This window comes from Fusarium vanettenii, assembly GCF_000151355.1.
Source record: "Fusarium vanettenii 77-13-4 chromosome 1 genomic scaffold NECHAsca_1_chr1_3_0, whole genome shotgun sequence".
Classification (NCBI taxonomy): Eukaryota; Fungi; Ascomycota; class Sordariomycetes; order Hypocreales; family Nectriaceae; genus Fusarium; species Fusarium vanettenii.
This window is the reverse complement of record NW_003315881.1, coordinates 730,377-743,597: the sequence shown is the minus strand read 5'-3', so window position 1 is coordinate 743,597 and position 13,221 is coordinate 730,377. Positions and strand designations below refer to the sequence as shown.

Genomic DNA, 13,221 nt, shown 5'->3' with positions numbered 1-13,221 from the left:
ACATCTTTCGCCACAACACTTCAAGATGCTCCGTCAAGTGTACGCTCAATCGCACCCTCTTAAGTATCTCGCAAGCTAATTCACTCCTCCAGCAAACCCCGCAATGCCCGCTCCAAGCGGGCCCTCGAGAAGCGCGAGTCCAAGGTCAACGAGAACCCCAAGACATGCCTCTTCCTCCGCGGAACGACGTGCTCGCAGATTGTCCAGGACGCCCTCAACGACCTGCACCAGATGCGCCAGCCGCTGGCAAAAAAGTTCACCAAGAAGAACCCCATCCACCCCTTCGACGACGCCACGTCGCTCGAGTTCTTCTCGGAGAAGAACGACGCAAGTCTGCTCCTCTTTGGCAGCAGCCAGAAGAAGCGCCCGCACACCCTGACCTTTGTCCGCACCTTTGGGTACAAGACCCTCGACATGCTCGAGCTCTACCTCGACCCCGAGAGCTTCCGTACCATCTCCCAGTTCAAGACGAAAAAGTTCGCCATCGGACTGCGCCCCATGCTGCTGTTTGCCGGCACCGCCTTTGAGAGCCCCGTCTCCAACGAGTTCACCCTCGCAAAGAGCATGTTTATCGACTTCTTCAAGGGCGAGCCCAGCGACAAGATTGACGTCGAAGGTCTTCAGTACATCGTCTCCATCAGCGCCGAGGAGAGCACTGGTGAAGGTGACGCCAAGCCTGCCATCCACCTGCGTGTCTACACCATCAGCACCAAGCGAAGCGGTCAGCGCCTGCCGCGCGTCGAGGTCGAGGAGATTGGTCCTCGCATGGATTTCCGCGTTGGTCGTATCCGTGAGGCTGATGAGTCGATGCTCAAGGAGGCCATGAAGAAGCCCCGCGGCCTCGAGGAGCGCACCAAGAAGAACATCACGACCGACGCCATGGGTGACAAGATTGGTCGCGTGCACCTGGGCAAGCAGGATCTGAGCGAGCTGCAGCTCCGCAAAATGAAGGGTCTGAAGCGCAGCCGCAAGGAGAAGGAGGAGGAGGAACGGGATGTAGTCGAGGAGGATGAGGAGGATGCCAAGAGGATAAAGCAATAGATGGTGCGGCATTGCGGGCTCGGAGTTGGGCGTCTGGGAAAAGGTCCTACTTAGGAAGGCCGTATCGATTTATTATGCACGAGCGACAACTCGTCATTACTATTCTTGTCTCTTGTATCTATCATCTAGTTGCGACGACACAAAGATCATGTCTTTCGGCGATTCAACATATTGTTGTCCGACATTTCCAATATCTTGCGTGCCTGTTCCGCTGACAGCAAGTCCTTGCTTGGCAATTGTAGTACAATAAAGTAACAAGAGTAAGCTATCAAGACATTTCATCTTGTGGGCCCAAGACGATGCTGAAAAGGGCCAGCAAGCCCATAAAAGTACTATGCATTATGTCCATGGTATCTCGTCTAGTAACGTGCTATATGACATGACTCGACGATGGGTATGGGATCCGTCTCCGTCTATAGGCATATACATAAATATGTTCGCCCCAGTGTCCCGAGTAAAGAGCTGTTCCATGGCGAGACCTCGGACTCGCCTGGAAGCTCGTAGAGGTCATTATGAGGACGATGAGATGATGAGCTGTGACCTAGGCCTCTCAGCCTTAAAGCCCAACTTACTCCATGAGGTTGACCTAATGCTAACGCACTAAGTCTCTCTCGATAGAGGAAGCATCCTCGTCCTGACGTACCAGAAAAACGCCTTCACCGCACCTGATTAGGAGGATTTTCGAACTCCAGCCTGGAGCGGTATCCGTTCCCAGACGAAGAGGGATATGACCCCAAGAAAGGCCATGACCCAGGTACCGTACACCCCCTCGTTCAGGATTCTGATAAAACTCCAAACCTATGCACCAGTATCCCCATCTAGGGCATAATCCGGGTGTATATAAACGAAAGAATAGATAGCCGTGAGTCGTAAAAACGTTGAATTTGAAGATTTTCCGTCGGCTCCCACCAGAGTTGAAGCCTGGGTAGGCCGCCCAGAACAGTATCCGCTGCGCTCATGATTAAAAGAAAATATGTTGCAAGACTGCCGATCTGATCTGCTGGACGGGGCTCAAGACCAGCTTCAGTCCCCAGAGCCCCTGTCTTGGCCTCGTGAGCATGAGTCCACCCCTCAGTCCGGGGAGTCGGGCACGATAAGATCCTCGTCTGGGATTGGAATAGGAGGCTGCACGTGTGATTGGTTCAGCATCCCGGCAAAAAGTTCGATGTGCTGCACCATGGAGCCAACAACCCCTGACTGATCCGGAGCCTGCTCCTCCAACTCGGTGCCCCAGATGTCCTGCGGTATTGTGCTGCCGTCAAGCAGAGCAATACGAATGGGCCATTCGAGATGGCGCCACCACTTGGAACCAGGTTCGAATAGGCCCACCAGGCCCATCACCTCTCTCCGAGACACATCTTGTAGCCACCAGACATTGTCCATTCTTTTTAGAAGGGCAAAGAAGCAGGCAAGTATGGCGAGGGCTCGTGGCCGCTTGGCATCCACCAGATCGACATATCTCCTCGAAACTGTTGCGGGAAAAGCCAGCGCGGCAGCTGCGTGGTAGTTCTTATGAGCCCAGTTGAGGACGCTGACGGCATGCGAGTATGCCTGAGTGGTAGCAGCAACGTAGCGCGGGTCTTCGTTCATGAGCTCATCTGCCAGCCCTTCAAGCATATGTCCAAAGTAAGAATCGGGTGAGCGCGGATTTAGGTTGAGCTGGAAACTTGGCTGAGAATCGATCACCACCTTGACGATATCGCTGTGGCAAATCCACTGCCAGGAATTTGCGACCACAGTTTTGACGCCCTGGAAGGCATGGAACCAGGAAAGGGGAGGCGTATATCTGCTTATTGAATCACTAGGGTCGGTATCTCCGTCGTCCTTAATGAAGAGGCGAGAAGCACTTGCTTGAAAGGCGATGAGAGTCGCAGTAAGGAAGAGTGCTTCGGCATTGTCGGCGGTGATGCCAGCTTCCAGCGATGCGCAGTAGGCGGAAAGGGAGGATGCTGAGTAGGCGTGTGAGGCGCGCACCAAGCACTTGTCGTCAGGGGCCATGGAGCGCAGGTGAAGTGCAGCGACGGAGAGAATGGCGTCGGCGAGATAGGTCTTGCCATTGCCAGAGAATGCCATCTGAGGCACAGCACGCTGCCAGATATCCTCGGCGGCAGGGGAGTTGGTCAGGAGGGTTTTTGACGTGACGTTTGTATAGTGGTGCATGAGGCGCAACTCGAGCATTCTGTCGCCATGGTTTGGATCCGATGTTACCGAGCTTATTGACGGTTGCGAGTAGACAGAAGTTGGAGGAGAAGGGTTTGGCCTTGGAACCCTGACCGGACTTGAGGGGGCACGTGGACGCGTCAAAGGAGTCCTGGGAGCGTTGATTGTTGCCGAAGGCGAAGGAGTTGGAGCGCCGATGCTGTTCTCAGCGCTCACAGTGGGAGTCGCAGCAGTGAGCTGTTCGAGGACATCGGGATTACTGAAGTCGCAGGGGACGCCATGTTTGGCGCAGTTGCCGCATCGTGGGTGGACTTCATCGCACTATTCCGGCACAAGAGTTTGATGTCAGCCCAGATGTAAACAAGCGGAGCCCGGATGGATACTGGAGGTTTGAGGGATAAGCATGAGTCCAAGAGTCGGCGCCATACCTTGATCTTCCTATTCTTGCACCTGCGACAGCCCGCGCGAGACTTTTTGTGAGAGCGACGAGGCGGCATGGTTGACTATGTTGAAGCGGACGAGTTCAAAGGGGGGTAAGGGAGACGAGATTTTCACGTGTCGTCACCTATCTCTCAGGAAACAACTTGTATACACGGACTGGACCCTGGATGGTGAACTCAGTCGCAGCATGGCCGCAGAGGCAGGAGGCCTCGGGTGCGGTTAGCTGAGGTGAAAGGGGAGGAAGCAATTGTGTGTTGAAATTATTCAAGTGAGAGTTCCATGACGCGCACGCACTCAAATAAAAAAGGTCGAGACAAAAGAGAGAGAGAGAGAAAAAGCGTCGTAGGCGAGAAGGCGTGGTTGAGCACGGTTGTTTCTGCCTGCGTGCGCTGCTGAGCTGAGCGAGCTGCGGTGAAGGGGGAGATCGGGTGTTGGCACTGGTAAAGATGGATTACAAGTTGAGGATGGTACGCATGGATGGGGATGGGATGGGGATGGGATGGGGATGCGCTGCGCAGTGCATGGAGGGGCGGTCGGCAGGGCAGCCAGTGAGGGAGCGAATGGGAGAGAGGCTGCACTGCCACAGCAGGGGTACTCGCAACGCAGAACGGACGAGTCGGTGTCCATAATGTTGACGACTTCGGCGCCGGAGCATCCATGTGGAGCAGTAAATTGATGCTGGTACTGCTTGTGCCCTTGTAAGCCCTTGTGTGTCCGGGTCTGCGTTAACCACGTAGACGGCCAGGTGGACTGATGGGAGCAGCAGGCGGGAGACCGGGCCGACCAGAAGTGTTGAGTATCAGAGCATCAGAGAGAGAGAAACAAAGGGAATAGCAAAAAAGAATGTCGGATATATTGCACGCCAACAATGCGCAGGCCGTCCGGGGGTGGCCCACGGGCGGCTCCTCAAACCATGACATGACAGCTCAAGGGACCCTCGAGCACCGGGTCCCTGCTGCCCAGAGGACGGCAATTGCACACAATGGAGTTGTAGCGATTGGATGAGATGTGTGGATGGATGGACGACAATTGCCACGAGGACAATCGACGTGAAACTGGACTCTCCCCTCCCACATTGAGGCGTTCCATCCCTTTGTCGGATATTGCGTGGTCCGAATCGTATCATGAGGTCTCTCTGTTTGGACGACTCGAAACATCCAATCAGAAGGAGGCATCTCTCCAAATCTGTTACGCCGCCGGGTCCATTGTTGTTCCGATCCTTTCTCTCTGCACCCCCACCTTGAGGTCCTGGTCATCTCGAGCTTACTGTGTAGCACTCCATCGAGCAGGCTCGAGAGGCTCCATACCACGCTGAATCCATCGTAAGCTGTGTCCTCTTCTTCTCACCTTTCTCACACCTCAGCTCTCGATTCATTCACCTCCTTTTACCTTCCTATCTACGCAAGACCTATCTCCGTAGAATGGACGGCAAGATCATCGCTGCTTCTGAGAAGCACCCTATTGTGCCCAACCATACTTACAAGTATGGCACTGCGGGGTTCCGCATGAAGGCTGACCTTCTCGATGGCGTCGCCTTCCGTGTCGGTCTCCTGTCGGGCCTGCGCAGCCGGAAGCTCAATGGCCAGGCCATTGGCGTTATGATCACCGCCAGCCACAACCCGGCCGTTGACAACGGTGTCAAGATTGTCGACCCCATGGGCGAGATGCTTGAGCAGGAGTGGGAAGCCTACGCTACCCGCCTTGTCAACTGCCCCTCCGACCAGGAGCTCCTCGACACCTACAAGGCTCTCGCTGAGCAGCTCAAGATCGATCTCTCTGCCCCTGGTCGCGTCGTCTACGGTCGTGATACTCGTCCCTCGGGTCACTCCCTCGTCGCTGCCCTCGCCGATGCCTTCGAGGCCACCTCGACCGAGTACACCGACTACAAGATCCTCACCACCCCCCAGCTTCACTACCTGACCCGCTGCGTCAACACCGAAGGCACTCCCAAGGCCTACGGAAAGGTCAGCGAGGCTGGTTACTACGAGAAGCTCACCGAGGCCTTTGTTCGCGCTCTTCGCGGCAAGAAGCCCCAGGGCCAGCTCATTGTCGACTGCGCCAATGGCGTCGGAGGCCCCAAGCTTACGGAGCTACTCAAGGTCTTTCCCGACGACGTGATCGACATCAAGGTCGTCAATGACGATGTGCTCCGCCCTGAGGTTCTCAACCTTGATGTAAGTCTGGCTTCAACTCGGGTATAGATCACAATCGCTAACAACGTTTCAGGCCGGTGCCGACTACGTCAAGACCAAGCAGCGAGCTCCTCCCAGCCCCAAGCCTGTCCCTGGTGTCCGATGCTGCTCCCTCGATGGTGATGCCGACCGTCTGATCTACTACTGGATTGACCCTGACACGGGCTTCTTCATGCTCGACGGCGACCGCATCTCGTCCCTCAACGCCTCCTTCATCGGCGACCTCGTCCGCTCTGCTGGTCTCGCCGATGACCTCCGCATCGGCGTCGTCCAGACCGCCTACGCCAACGGTGCCAGCACCAACTACATTGAGAAGCACCTCCAGCTCCCTGTGGTCTGCACTCCCACTGGTGTGAAGCACCTGCACCACGTCGCCTGCCAGTTCGACGTCGGCGTCTACTTTGAGGCTAACGGCCACGGCACCGTTGTCTTTTCCCAGGAGGCCATCCGCGCTTTCCGTGAGACAGAGCCCCAGTCGCCTGCGCAGAAGGATGCCCTTGAGACGCTGGCGGCTGTCAGCGACCTCATCAACCAGACGGTCGGCGATGCCATCTCGGACATGCTCATGGTGGAGGTCATTCTCGCTCACAAGGGATGGACTCTTAAGGATTGGGCCATGACCTACACTGACCTCCCCAACCGTCTCGTCCGCGTCGAGGTCGGCAACAAGGACCTCTTCCAGACCACGGATGCCGAGCGCAAACTCAGCCAGCCTGCCGGTGCCCAGGATGAGATTGACCAGTGTGTTAGGAAGTACACCAATGCCCGTTCCTTTGCCCGCGCCAGTGGCACCGAGAACGCATGCCGTGTGTACGCCGAGGCTGCCACCCGCTCCGAGGCCGACGAGCTTGCCAACAAGGTTGCTCAGATTGTGAAGCAGTTTGGCTCTTGAGCTAACTAGCCTCGCCTCGTAGAGTGGGCATGAATTATGACTGAATTGTTGTAGACGAATAAATGAAGAAAAAGGGTGCAGTTGGGCTCCACGCGCAGACCCAAGTTTCCACACTCACTCTCGGATAAGGCAGAAAAGCAGGAGGATAAGGCATCAAGGCGTCAAACAAGCAAAGGCGCATCGCATAATATCGCATCGCATCATGTCTGAGTGCAAGCAAATCTGGGGAACGTTGGACTTCGCTCCATATGTCTCATCTTGAATCTGTGATAAGGGCCTCATAAAAAAGCAATCTCATTTTAGATAGACCAGCCGCCATGTTTGTTCTAGAATTCATCCGGCCTCCGACTTATCCATTACGGGAAGCCGAGCACCTTCAGATCTGGTGACCCGAGACTATGACGGCGACTCGCCTCTCCCTTGACGACACGAGCAATCACGACATCGATCTGCAAGGAACCGGTGCTCCCTTTTTGGCAGCTACCTCGGGCGTCTGAGTTTTGCGGGGGGAGTCAGCAAGAAAAGAAAAATACTACGTGGTAAAAAAGACGACTCGTTGTTCATCATGCTGGCTTATTTGTACTCCCACACTCTGACGGAGGTTGTTCACACCCATGACATTCCCTGCACCGGGAAGTCGCTCGTGGATTCTATTTGCGGAGGCCCGTATCGCCCATGCCGTCGATGATTTCAAAGCCAATTTCTGCTCGGGCGTGTTTTGAGGCTGTGACGAGAATAAACTCGCAGATCTACAGCAGACGTCAGTGTAGCAGGATAACACAGTTGTAGGGCTACGCAAGGGCGTGAGCTACAATGGAAACCTCCTCCTGGTGTCCGAGTTGCGGTTCAACTGTCCTACGTAGATTTCCATCGTCCATGATACGAGTCACACGCATGGTACATGCCGAATGCTTCTCTCACCGATCACAGCTGGCATACATATTTACCTTGTTCTTACATAACAAGGCCGATCTTAGTAATGCAAGTCCAGCTCTCTCTCTCCTCCAACATTCCCCTCGTGGCTATCCGCCTCTTGCACACAAGATAGATGCATCATTCGGAGGTATCTTGAGGGTACATGCACGCCCCCTCCACCATTAGCCCGAATGAGCCGCTTCTGCCCGCCACCAAACGGATGAGATTCGCGCAGTGTTCAGGTTTGGTTCCGCAAGGACCCTTTGGATGAGGGGAATCAATCAGACTTGAATGTACTCGTGCCCGGCACGGACGGTGAGGCGGTACAAGCCCTGTTTGCTTGGCGTGTACTGTAAAAATAAGCAGCTACAAGATTCCAGTTGCATTTGTCATTGAGTCGAATTGAGCAGACGGACCCGGTACCGCCGTCGCCCATTTTCCCACCTGACGGCGGAAGCATTCACGGTGGATAAATTCCCTCCCTCGGCCGTTTTTCCCTAAATCCGCACCCCCCTCAGGTCATGACGCCAGCAACGAATGACGACTTTTGATCAAGGTGCGCCATCGAGCCGTCCAGACCGTACTCTTACATGTACCTCACCTCTCTAATCTCTGCAGGCAAAGGCAGGGGGAGTGAACCCCGAATGGACGGTGAGATCTTTGTTGAGGTGCGCCGCGGATGGTGACATTGGCTCGGCGCCGAGTCATCAGCCTCTTTTTTTTTTCCCGACTTACAAATTGTAAGGAATGGAAACAATAAAGAAGATAATAGATTCAATTGTGTAATCAATCATACATGAATCGACTATTTAGACACATGATAACCCAGTTAGTTTTTTTTTTCCCTCTCTCGTAGACCCTTGGTAAATGATTCCACAATCTTGAGTTCCCTTCTCAGATCCGTAATCCGATACAACCACCACCATCCAAGGTTGTTCAAGTACTTGGATACACCGAGAGCCGATAACCGACGATAGGACCAGCACCTCATTTTTCAGCGCCTGAGTCGCCAAATAATTTTACTTTTTTCTCTCTTCTCTACACCTGCATTGTCATCTTTCTTTTCTTCTTCTGCACTACTGCTCAATCCCTTGCTGCAAAAGAAAGAAGAAGAAAAAAAGGGTGCTCGTTGACGTGATCGTCAAGGTTTAAGAATTTGAAACCTTTTCCCCGAAACGAAGCAAAACGACCACCCGTGCCTCTGGAACTCGGACCCCTCTCCGTTAACCGCCTTTTGCGCATCATCTCGACCCGGGATCGCGTCAAACCGAGAGAAAAAAACAAAGGAACCGCCGCCCCGAGTTGCAATTTGAAAGGCGTGACTTGACCGCATTAAGAAGCTGCTTCTTGGCCTCAAGCTTCTTGATATCCATTCCCGACAAGGGGGGAAACACGGCATAGCAAATCCATACAAGTTTTCCTTCTGAGCCCCGCTACCTCCTCCACTTGCCCTCGGCGCTCTCACTCTTGTCGAGTTCATATATAACAGTCGGTCCATCAACTCAGCCCTCTGTTCCTGTTCCTATTCCTCCTGCCTCTTCACCTCTTTCTCTCCTCTCCTCTTCAACCGATATACATCTCTCACCTCCCAACAACAACATCATGTCCGCCATCCCTCTCAACTCGGACCCCGTGGCCACCCCGCCTCGCCCGCCGTCCCCCGTCCACGCCTTCGGCACCCTCGCCGTCCACGCCGGCTCCCCACACGACCCCGCTACCGGAGCCGTCATCGAGCCCATCTCCCTCTCCACCACTTTTGCCCAGACTGCCGTTGGCAAGCCCGTCGGCGAGTACGAGTACTCTCGCTCCGCCAACCCCAACCGTACCAACTTTGAGGCCGCCGTCGCCGCTCTTGAGCATGCCAAGTACGCCCTCGCCTTCTCATCTGGCTCTGCCACCACTGCCACCATCCTCCAGAGCTTGGCTGCCGGCAGCCATGTCATCTCTGTCTCTGATGTCTATGGCGGAACCCACCGATACTTCACCCAGGTCGCCAAGGCCCACGGTGTCAAGGTCACTTTTACCCCTGAGATCGAGGTCGACATCAGCGAGCACATCACCGACCAGACCCGCTTGATCTGGATCGAGAGCCCCAGCAACCCGACTCTTCGCCTTGTCGATATCCGTGCCGTCGTCTCCGAGGCCCACAAGCACGGCGTCCTCGTTGTCGTTGACAACACCTTCCTCTCCCCCTATGTCCAGAACCCTCTCGACCTTGGCACCGATATTGTCGTCCACAGCGTGACAAAGTACATCAACGGTCACAGCGATGTCGTCATGGGTGTTGCCGCCTTCAACAGCGACGAGCTCAAGGCCCGTCTGGGCTTCCTCCAGAACGCCATTGGCGCCGTCCCCTCTGCTTTCGACAGCTGGCTCGCCCACCGCGGTCTCAAGACCCTGCACCTGCGAGCTCGCGAGGCCAGCCACAACGCTACCGCTGTTGCCACGGCTCTCGAGGCATCACCCCTTGTCATCGCCGTCAACTACCCCGGCCTCGATTCTCACCCTCACCGACACATCGCCAAGAAGCAGCACCGCGACGGCATGGGCGGTGGTATGCTCTCCTTCCGCATCCAGGGTGGTCACGCTGCCGCCGAGCGCTTCTGCCAGGTGACAAAGATCTTCACACTCGCCGAGAGTCTGGGTGGTGTCGAGAGTCTGGTCGAGGTCCCCAGCAGCATGACCCACGCCGGTATTCCCAGGGATCAGCGTGAGGCGGTGGGCATCTTTGACGACCTCGTCCGCATCAGCTGCGGTGTCGAGGACGCTCAGGATCTCAAGAACGATGTCCTGCAGGCCCTCACCAAGGCTGTCGCGGAGACCAAGACCAATGGTGTCAACGGCGTTAACGGTTCCAACGGGCACTAAGCGTGTGTGCTCGGTATTTCTGGAGTTCTGCTTCTTTAGATGAGCTATGACGACATTTGATGAGATCTGTTTTCTTTTGCTTGAAGATGCCATGAGGCATTGAAACCAAAAAAGAGGGTGATAAAGGACTTTCAATAAAGTCCTAAGAGAGAGAGAGCGGGCATTCATATAGCGACAAGGGTTAAAAAAAAACGGTGCGATTTGCATCATTTCTGGTATTGGTGCTTGATAATGGCAAGCTACCTAATATTATCATTCAACTTGACAATCGTCTATAAGTGCGCCAAGGTATTTGAACTTGCCAACCGTGTAACTCCATGCGATCGATCATTTGTGTGTGTATGAACTATGACTCATCAAATCGTTTCTTCCTGCTCGTCTGTCGCAGGGATGCTGAAAAGGTTCTCAGTGAACTCGTTGGCCATGCTGCTCTCGGTAGACCACTCGTTGCGCCGCTGGTGTATCTCGTTCATGCCTTGACACGCTGTCTCGGCGATGTAGTGTAGTTCGTCGAGTGTATTCGAGTTGCAGTTGGGGAAGACGCCGTCGATGCTCCGCTGCCACTCCGACGTCGGATTTGCAACAGCCGTCTGATACGCATTTGCATCATATTCAACCACCCCAAGTGCACGGGTTCGAACTCGGAGATCATTCGAGAGACTGTCAAAGTGAGCGTCCGCAGGGAGATATTCGACAGGATCCTTAGTAGCTGTCGTGGGCTGGCGGATGCCCATGACAACCTCGACAAAACGCTGAGAGATGCTTCTGCCAAGACCGCAGGGGTCAATGAGGTCAAACTCGGGGTGGGTAGGCATGTCCTCTCTGAGGTAGTGGTCGTAGGCCAGGAAAGATGCTCGACAGACCCTCAACTGTGGTGTAGCGCATCTCAAAGCCATGGCGATCCAATGGCAATCCTCTCCGGGTCGCTGATTCGGCATTCCTACCCAGAGGACCTTCTTAGAGTCCTCGTTCCAATCCCTCGACTGCTCGACTTTGAGGTATACCTCGTTCAGGTATAGTTCTTGAAGCGTAGGTCCAAAGTTCTCTGCTGTCCGAAGGAAAACCTCTGGGCAGACCTCAACTCTCTTGAGCTCCAGACATGTCAAGTTGGAGAGGATGATGTAGGGAGCGGGTAGCGATTTAGCAAGCCACTCTTCGACAGGCATCTGCCAGAACTTGGTCTGCTTCAATCCTCGTGGAGGTCGGTCGTCGTGGTCCATGCCTATCAAGCACAGGCTCTTGAGCTCCTCCGCATTCTCAACCAGGTTCCAGAGGCACGATCCAAATAGTCCTACGCGCTGCGGGTCGTTTTCGTGTCGTCGCAATGTCAGGACGAGATGTTCCAGCACCTCCAATACTCTGATGATGTTCATGACGTCGCTTGGGTTCATCCACAGGTGGCAGATCGCGACATCAGTCACGTTTTCTATGACCAGGGTATTGAGCTTGGCCGAGTCCTCTTCGGGTCGCTGAGCAAACGCCTTGAGAGTGTTGGCCAGGATCATGGTAGCGGCATTGCAGTGGCGGCCGACGAGCTGAAAGGGGAGGTTGAGACGAAGACGGTCGACGTCGCGGCAGTAGAAGAGCATATCCTCCACGGTGCGGTAGTAGTCTATTTCCGTGAATGACGTCTCGTTCATGCAGTACTTCTTGTGTAGCGTTCGACAGAAGTCGGTCATGGACGGGACCCGCGCGAAAACTGTATCAAGGAACTCAACTTCGACTAGCCAATCATCCATGTCAGCAACTGCACATCCAGGGACACGACGGCATGAGCTTACGATCATCTCGCAGGACCATCAAGTCAATGTAGAGACTCTTGCAGTGATATCCGACCGTCTGGAGCGCATCCATCTGTGGATGCTGCACGCCGCTCGTCCTGCTCAGGCGCGAGAAATCCAGGTCGAGTGTTCGGCAGGCAAAGGGCTTGAGGATCTGATCAAAGACGCGACAGACGAGGCGAAGCGAGAGGACTTTGTTCTTTGGGCCGAGGAATACGCATTGTTGGAGGATGGCGTCGATGAGCTCTCGGGGTAGTTGATCCATGATGAAGGCGTCGGTGAGGTTCGCGGAGAGACAGGAGATGCAATGACGACAGGAGAACGGAGGGGGCTAGCGGCAGTCGCAGTGCATTGAGGGCCAGATTATGACGGCGGTGTCATGTGGTTCCGAACGGACGTTGCTCGAGTAGCCGGGTGATCTGAGCTGTTTGACGATGGATGGATGTCGTTGATAAGCAGCACTGGCTACTGGGCGCCGCGTTTGTGGAGTTGTTGGCTTGGAGGTGCTTGACTTAACCATGGATCGTCCCGCTCTTGGATGCAGGGACCTGGTTGTCTTGAGAGCCCCCACCCCCGCTGATCCTGTCCTTTTAGGTGCCGACTTTCACTAGCTACCCTAGAGCTGACCTCGGAGTGCTGAATTTCGGGTGACCATTTTACCACCGACATTGGATCATGGATCCATTGTCATTCTAGACAGTGTTTGGTAGGGTACGTTGGTAATTCCAGTACAAGGAGCTCTAGAAGTGTTGCCTGCTCCCGATTATCACCATGTGGATGAGCACCAAGGTCCGCATTTGAGCTGTCAACCATGCTGTTCGGACCACAACAACCACCAAGCACCTAGACACTGGTCAGCACACAAAGTCCAGCCGGTGGTTATGTCCTAGCTAGAATTCACAATATAATGACGAACGCAGCACTAGAAAAC

The 13,221-nt window shown here is 54.7% G+C and overlaps 5 protein-coding genes across 5 annotated transcripts; 3 read left to right on the top strand and 2 right to left on the bottom strand.

Annotated features, from left to right (window-relative positions):
- Positions 1-25: 25 nt before the first annotated feature.
- Positions 26-1,041, top strand: NECHADRAFT_89977 (uncharacterized protein; the record flags this gene model as incomplete). The annotated part of the gene is made up of 3 exons (XM_003054115.1): positions 26-39; positions 93-996; positions 1,027-1,041. 3 exons carry the CDS (start codon positions 26-28, stop codon positions 1,039-1,041), a joined length of 933 nt encoding a protein of 310 aa, XP_003054161.1.
- Positions 1,042-1,343: 302 nt separating this feature from the next.
- NECHADRAFT_103092 (uncharacterized protein) lies at positions 1,344-3,698 on the bottom strand (the record flags this gene model as incomplete). Its single annotated transcript, XM_003053391.1, has 2 exons — positions 1,344-3,522; positions 3,630-3,698. The coding sequence occupies 2 exons, from the start codon at positions 3,696-3,698 to the stop codon at positions 2,113-2,115; spliced, it is 1,479 nt and encodes a 492-aa protein (XP_003053437.1). The 3' UTR covers positions 1,344-2,112.
- A 1,365-nt stretch (positions 3,699-5,063) lies between these two features.
- Positions 5,064-6,912, top strand: NECHADRAFT_98722 (uncharacterized protein; the record flags this gene model as incomplete). The annotated part of the gene is made up of 2 exons (XM_003054114.1): positions 5,064-5,816; positions 5,869-6,912. 2 exons carry the CDS (start codon positions 5,064-5,066, stop codon positions 6,724-6,726), a joined length of 1,611 nt encoding a protein of 536 aa, XP_003054160.1. The 3' UTR covers positions 6,727-6,912.
- Positions 6,913-9,206: 2,294 nt separating this feature from the next.
- Positions 9,207-10,780, top strand: NECHADRAFT_103090 (uncharacterized protein). The gene has a single exon (XM_003054113.1). It carries the CDS (start codon positions 9,244-9,246, stop codon positions 10,507-10,509), a length of 1,266 nt encoding a protein of 421 aa, XP_003054159.1. The 5' UTR covers positions 9,207-9,243; the 3' UTR covers positions 10,510-10,780.
- An 85-nt stretch (positions 10,781-10,865) lies between these two features.
- NECHADRAFT_89973 (uncharacterized protein) lies at positions 10,866-12,555 on the bottom strand (the record flags this gene model as incomplete). Its single annotated transcript, XM_003053390.1, has 2 exons — positions 10,866-12,232; positions 12,291-12,555. The coding sequence occupies 2 exons, from the start codon at positions 12,553-12,555 to the stop codon at positions 10,866-10,868; spliced, it is 1,632 nt and encodes a 543-aa protein (XP_003053436.1).
- Positions 12,556-13,221: the final 666 nt, after the last annotated feature.

Excerpts from the sequence above, each read along its gene's own strand:
- NECHADRAFT_103090 (XM_003054113.1), top strand. The coding sequence starts at position 9,244 with ATGTCCGCCATCCCTCTCAACTCGGACCCCGTGGCCACCCCGCCTCGC.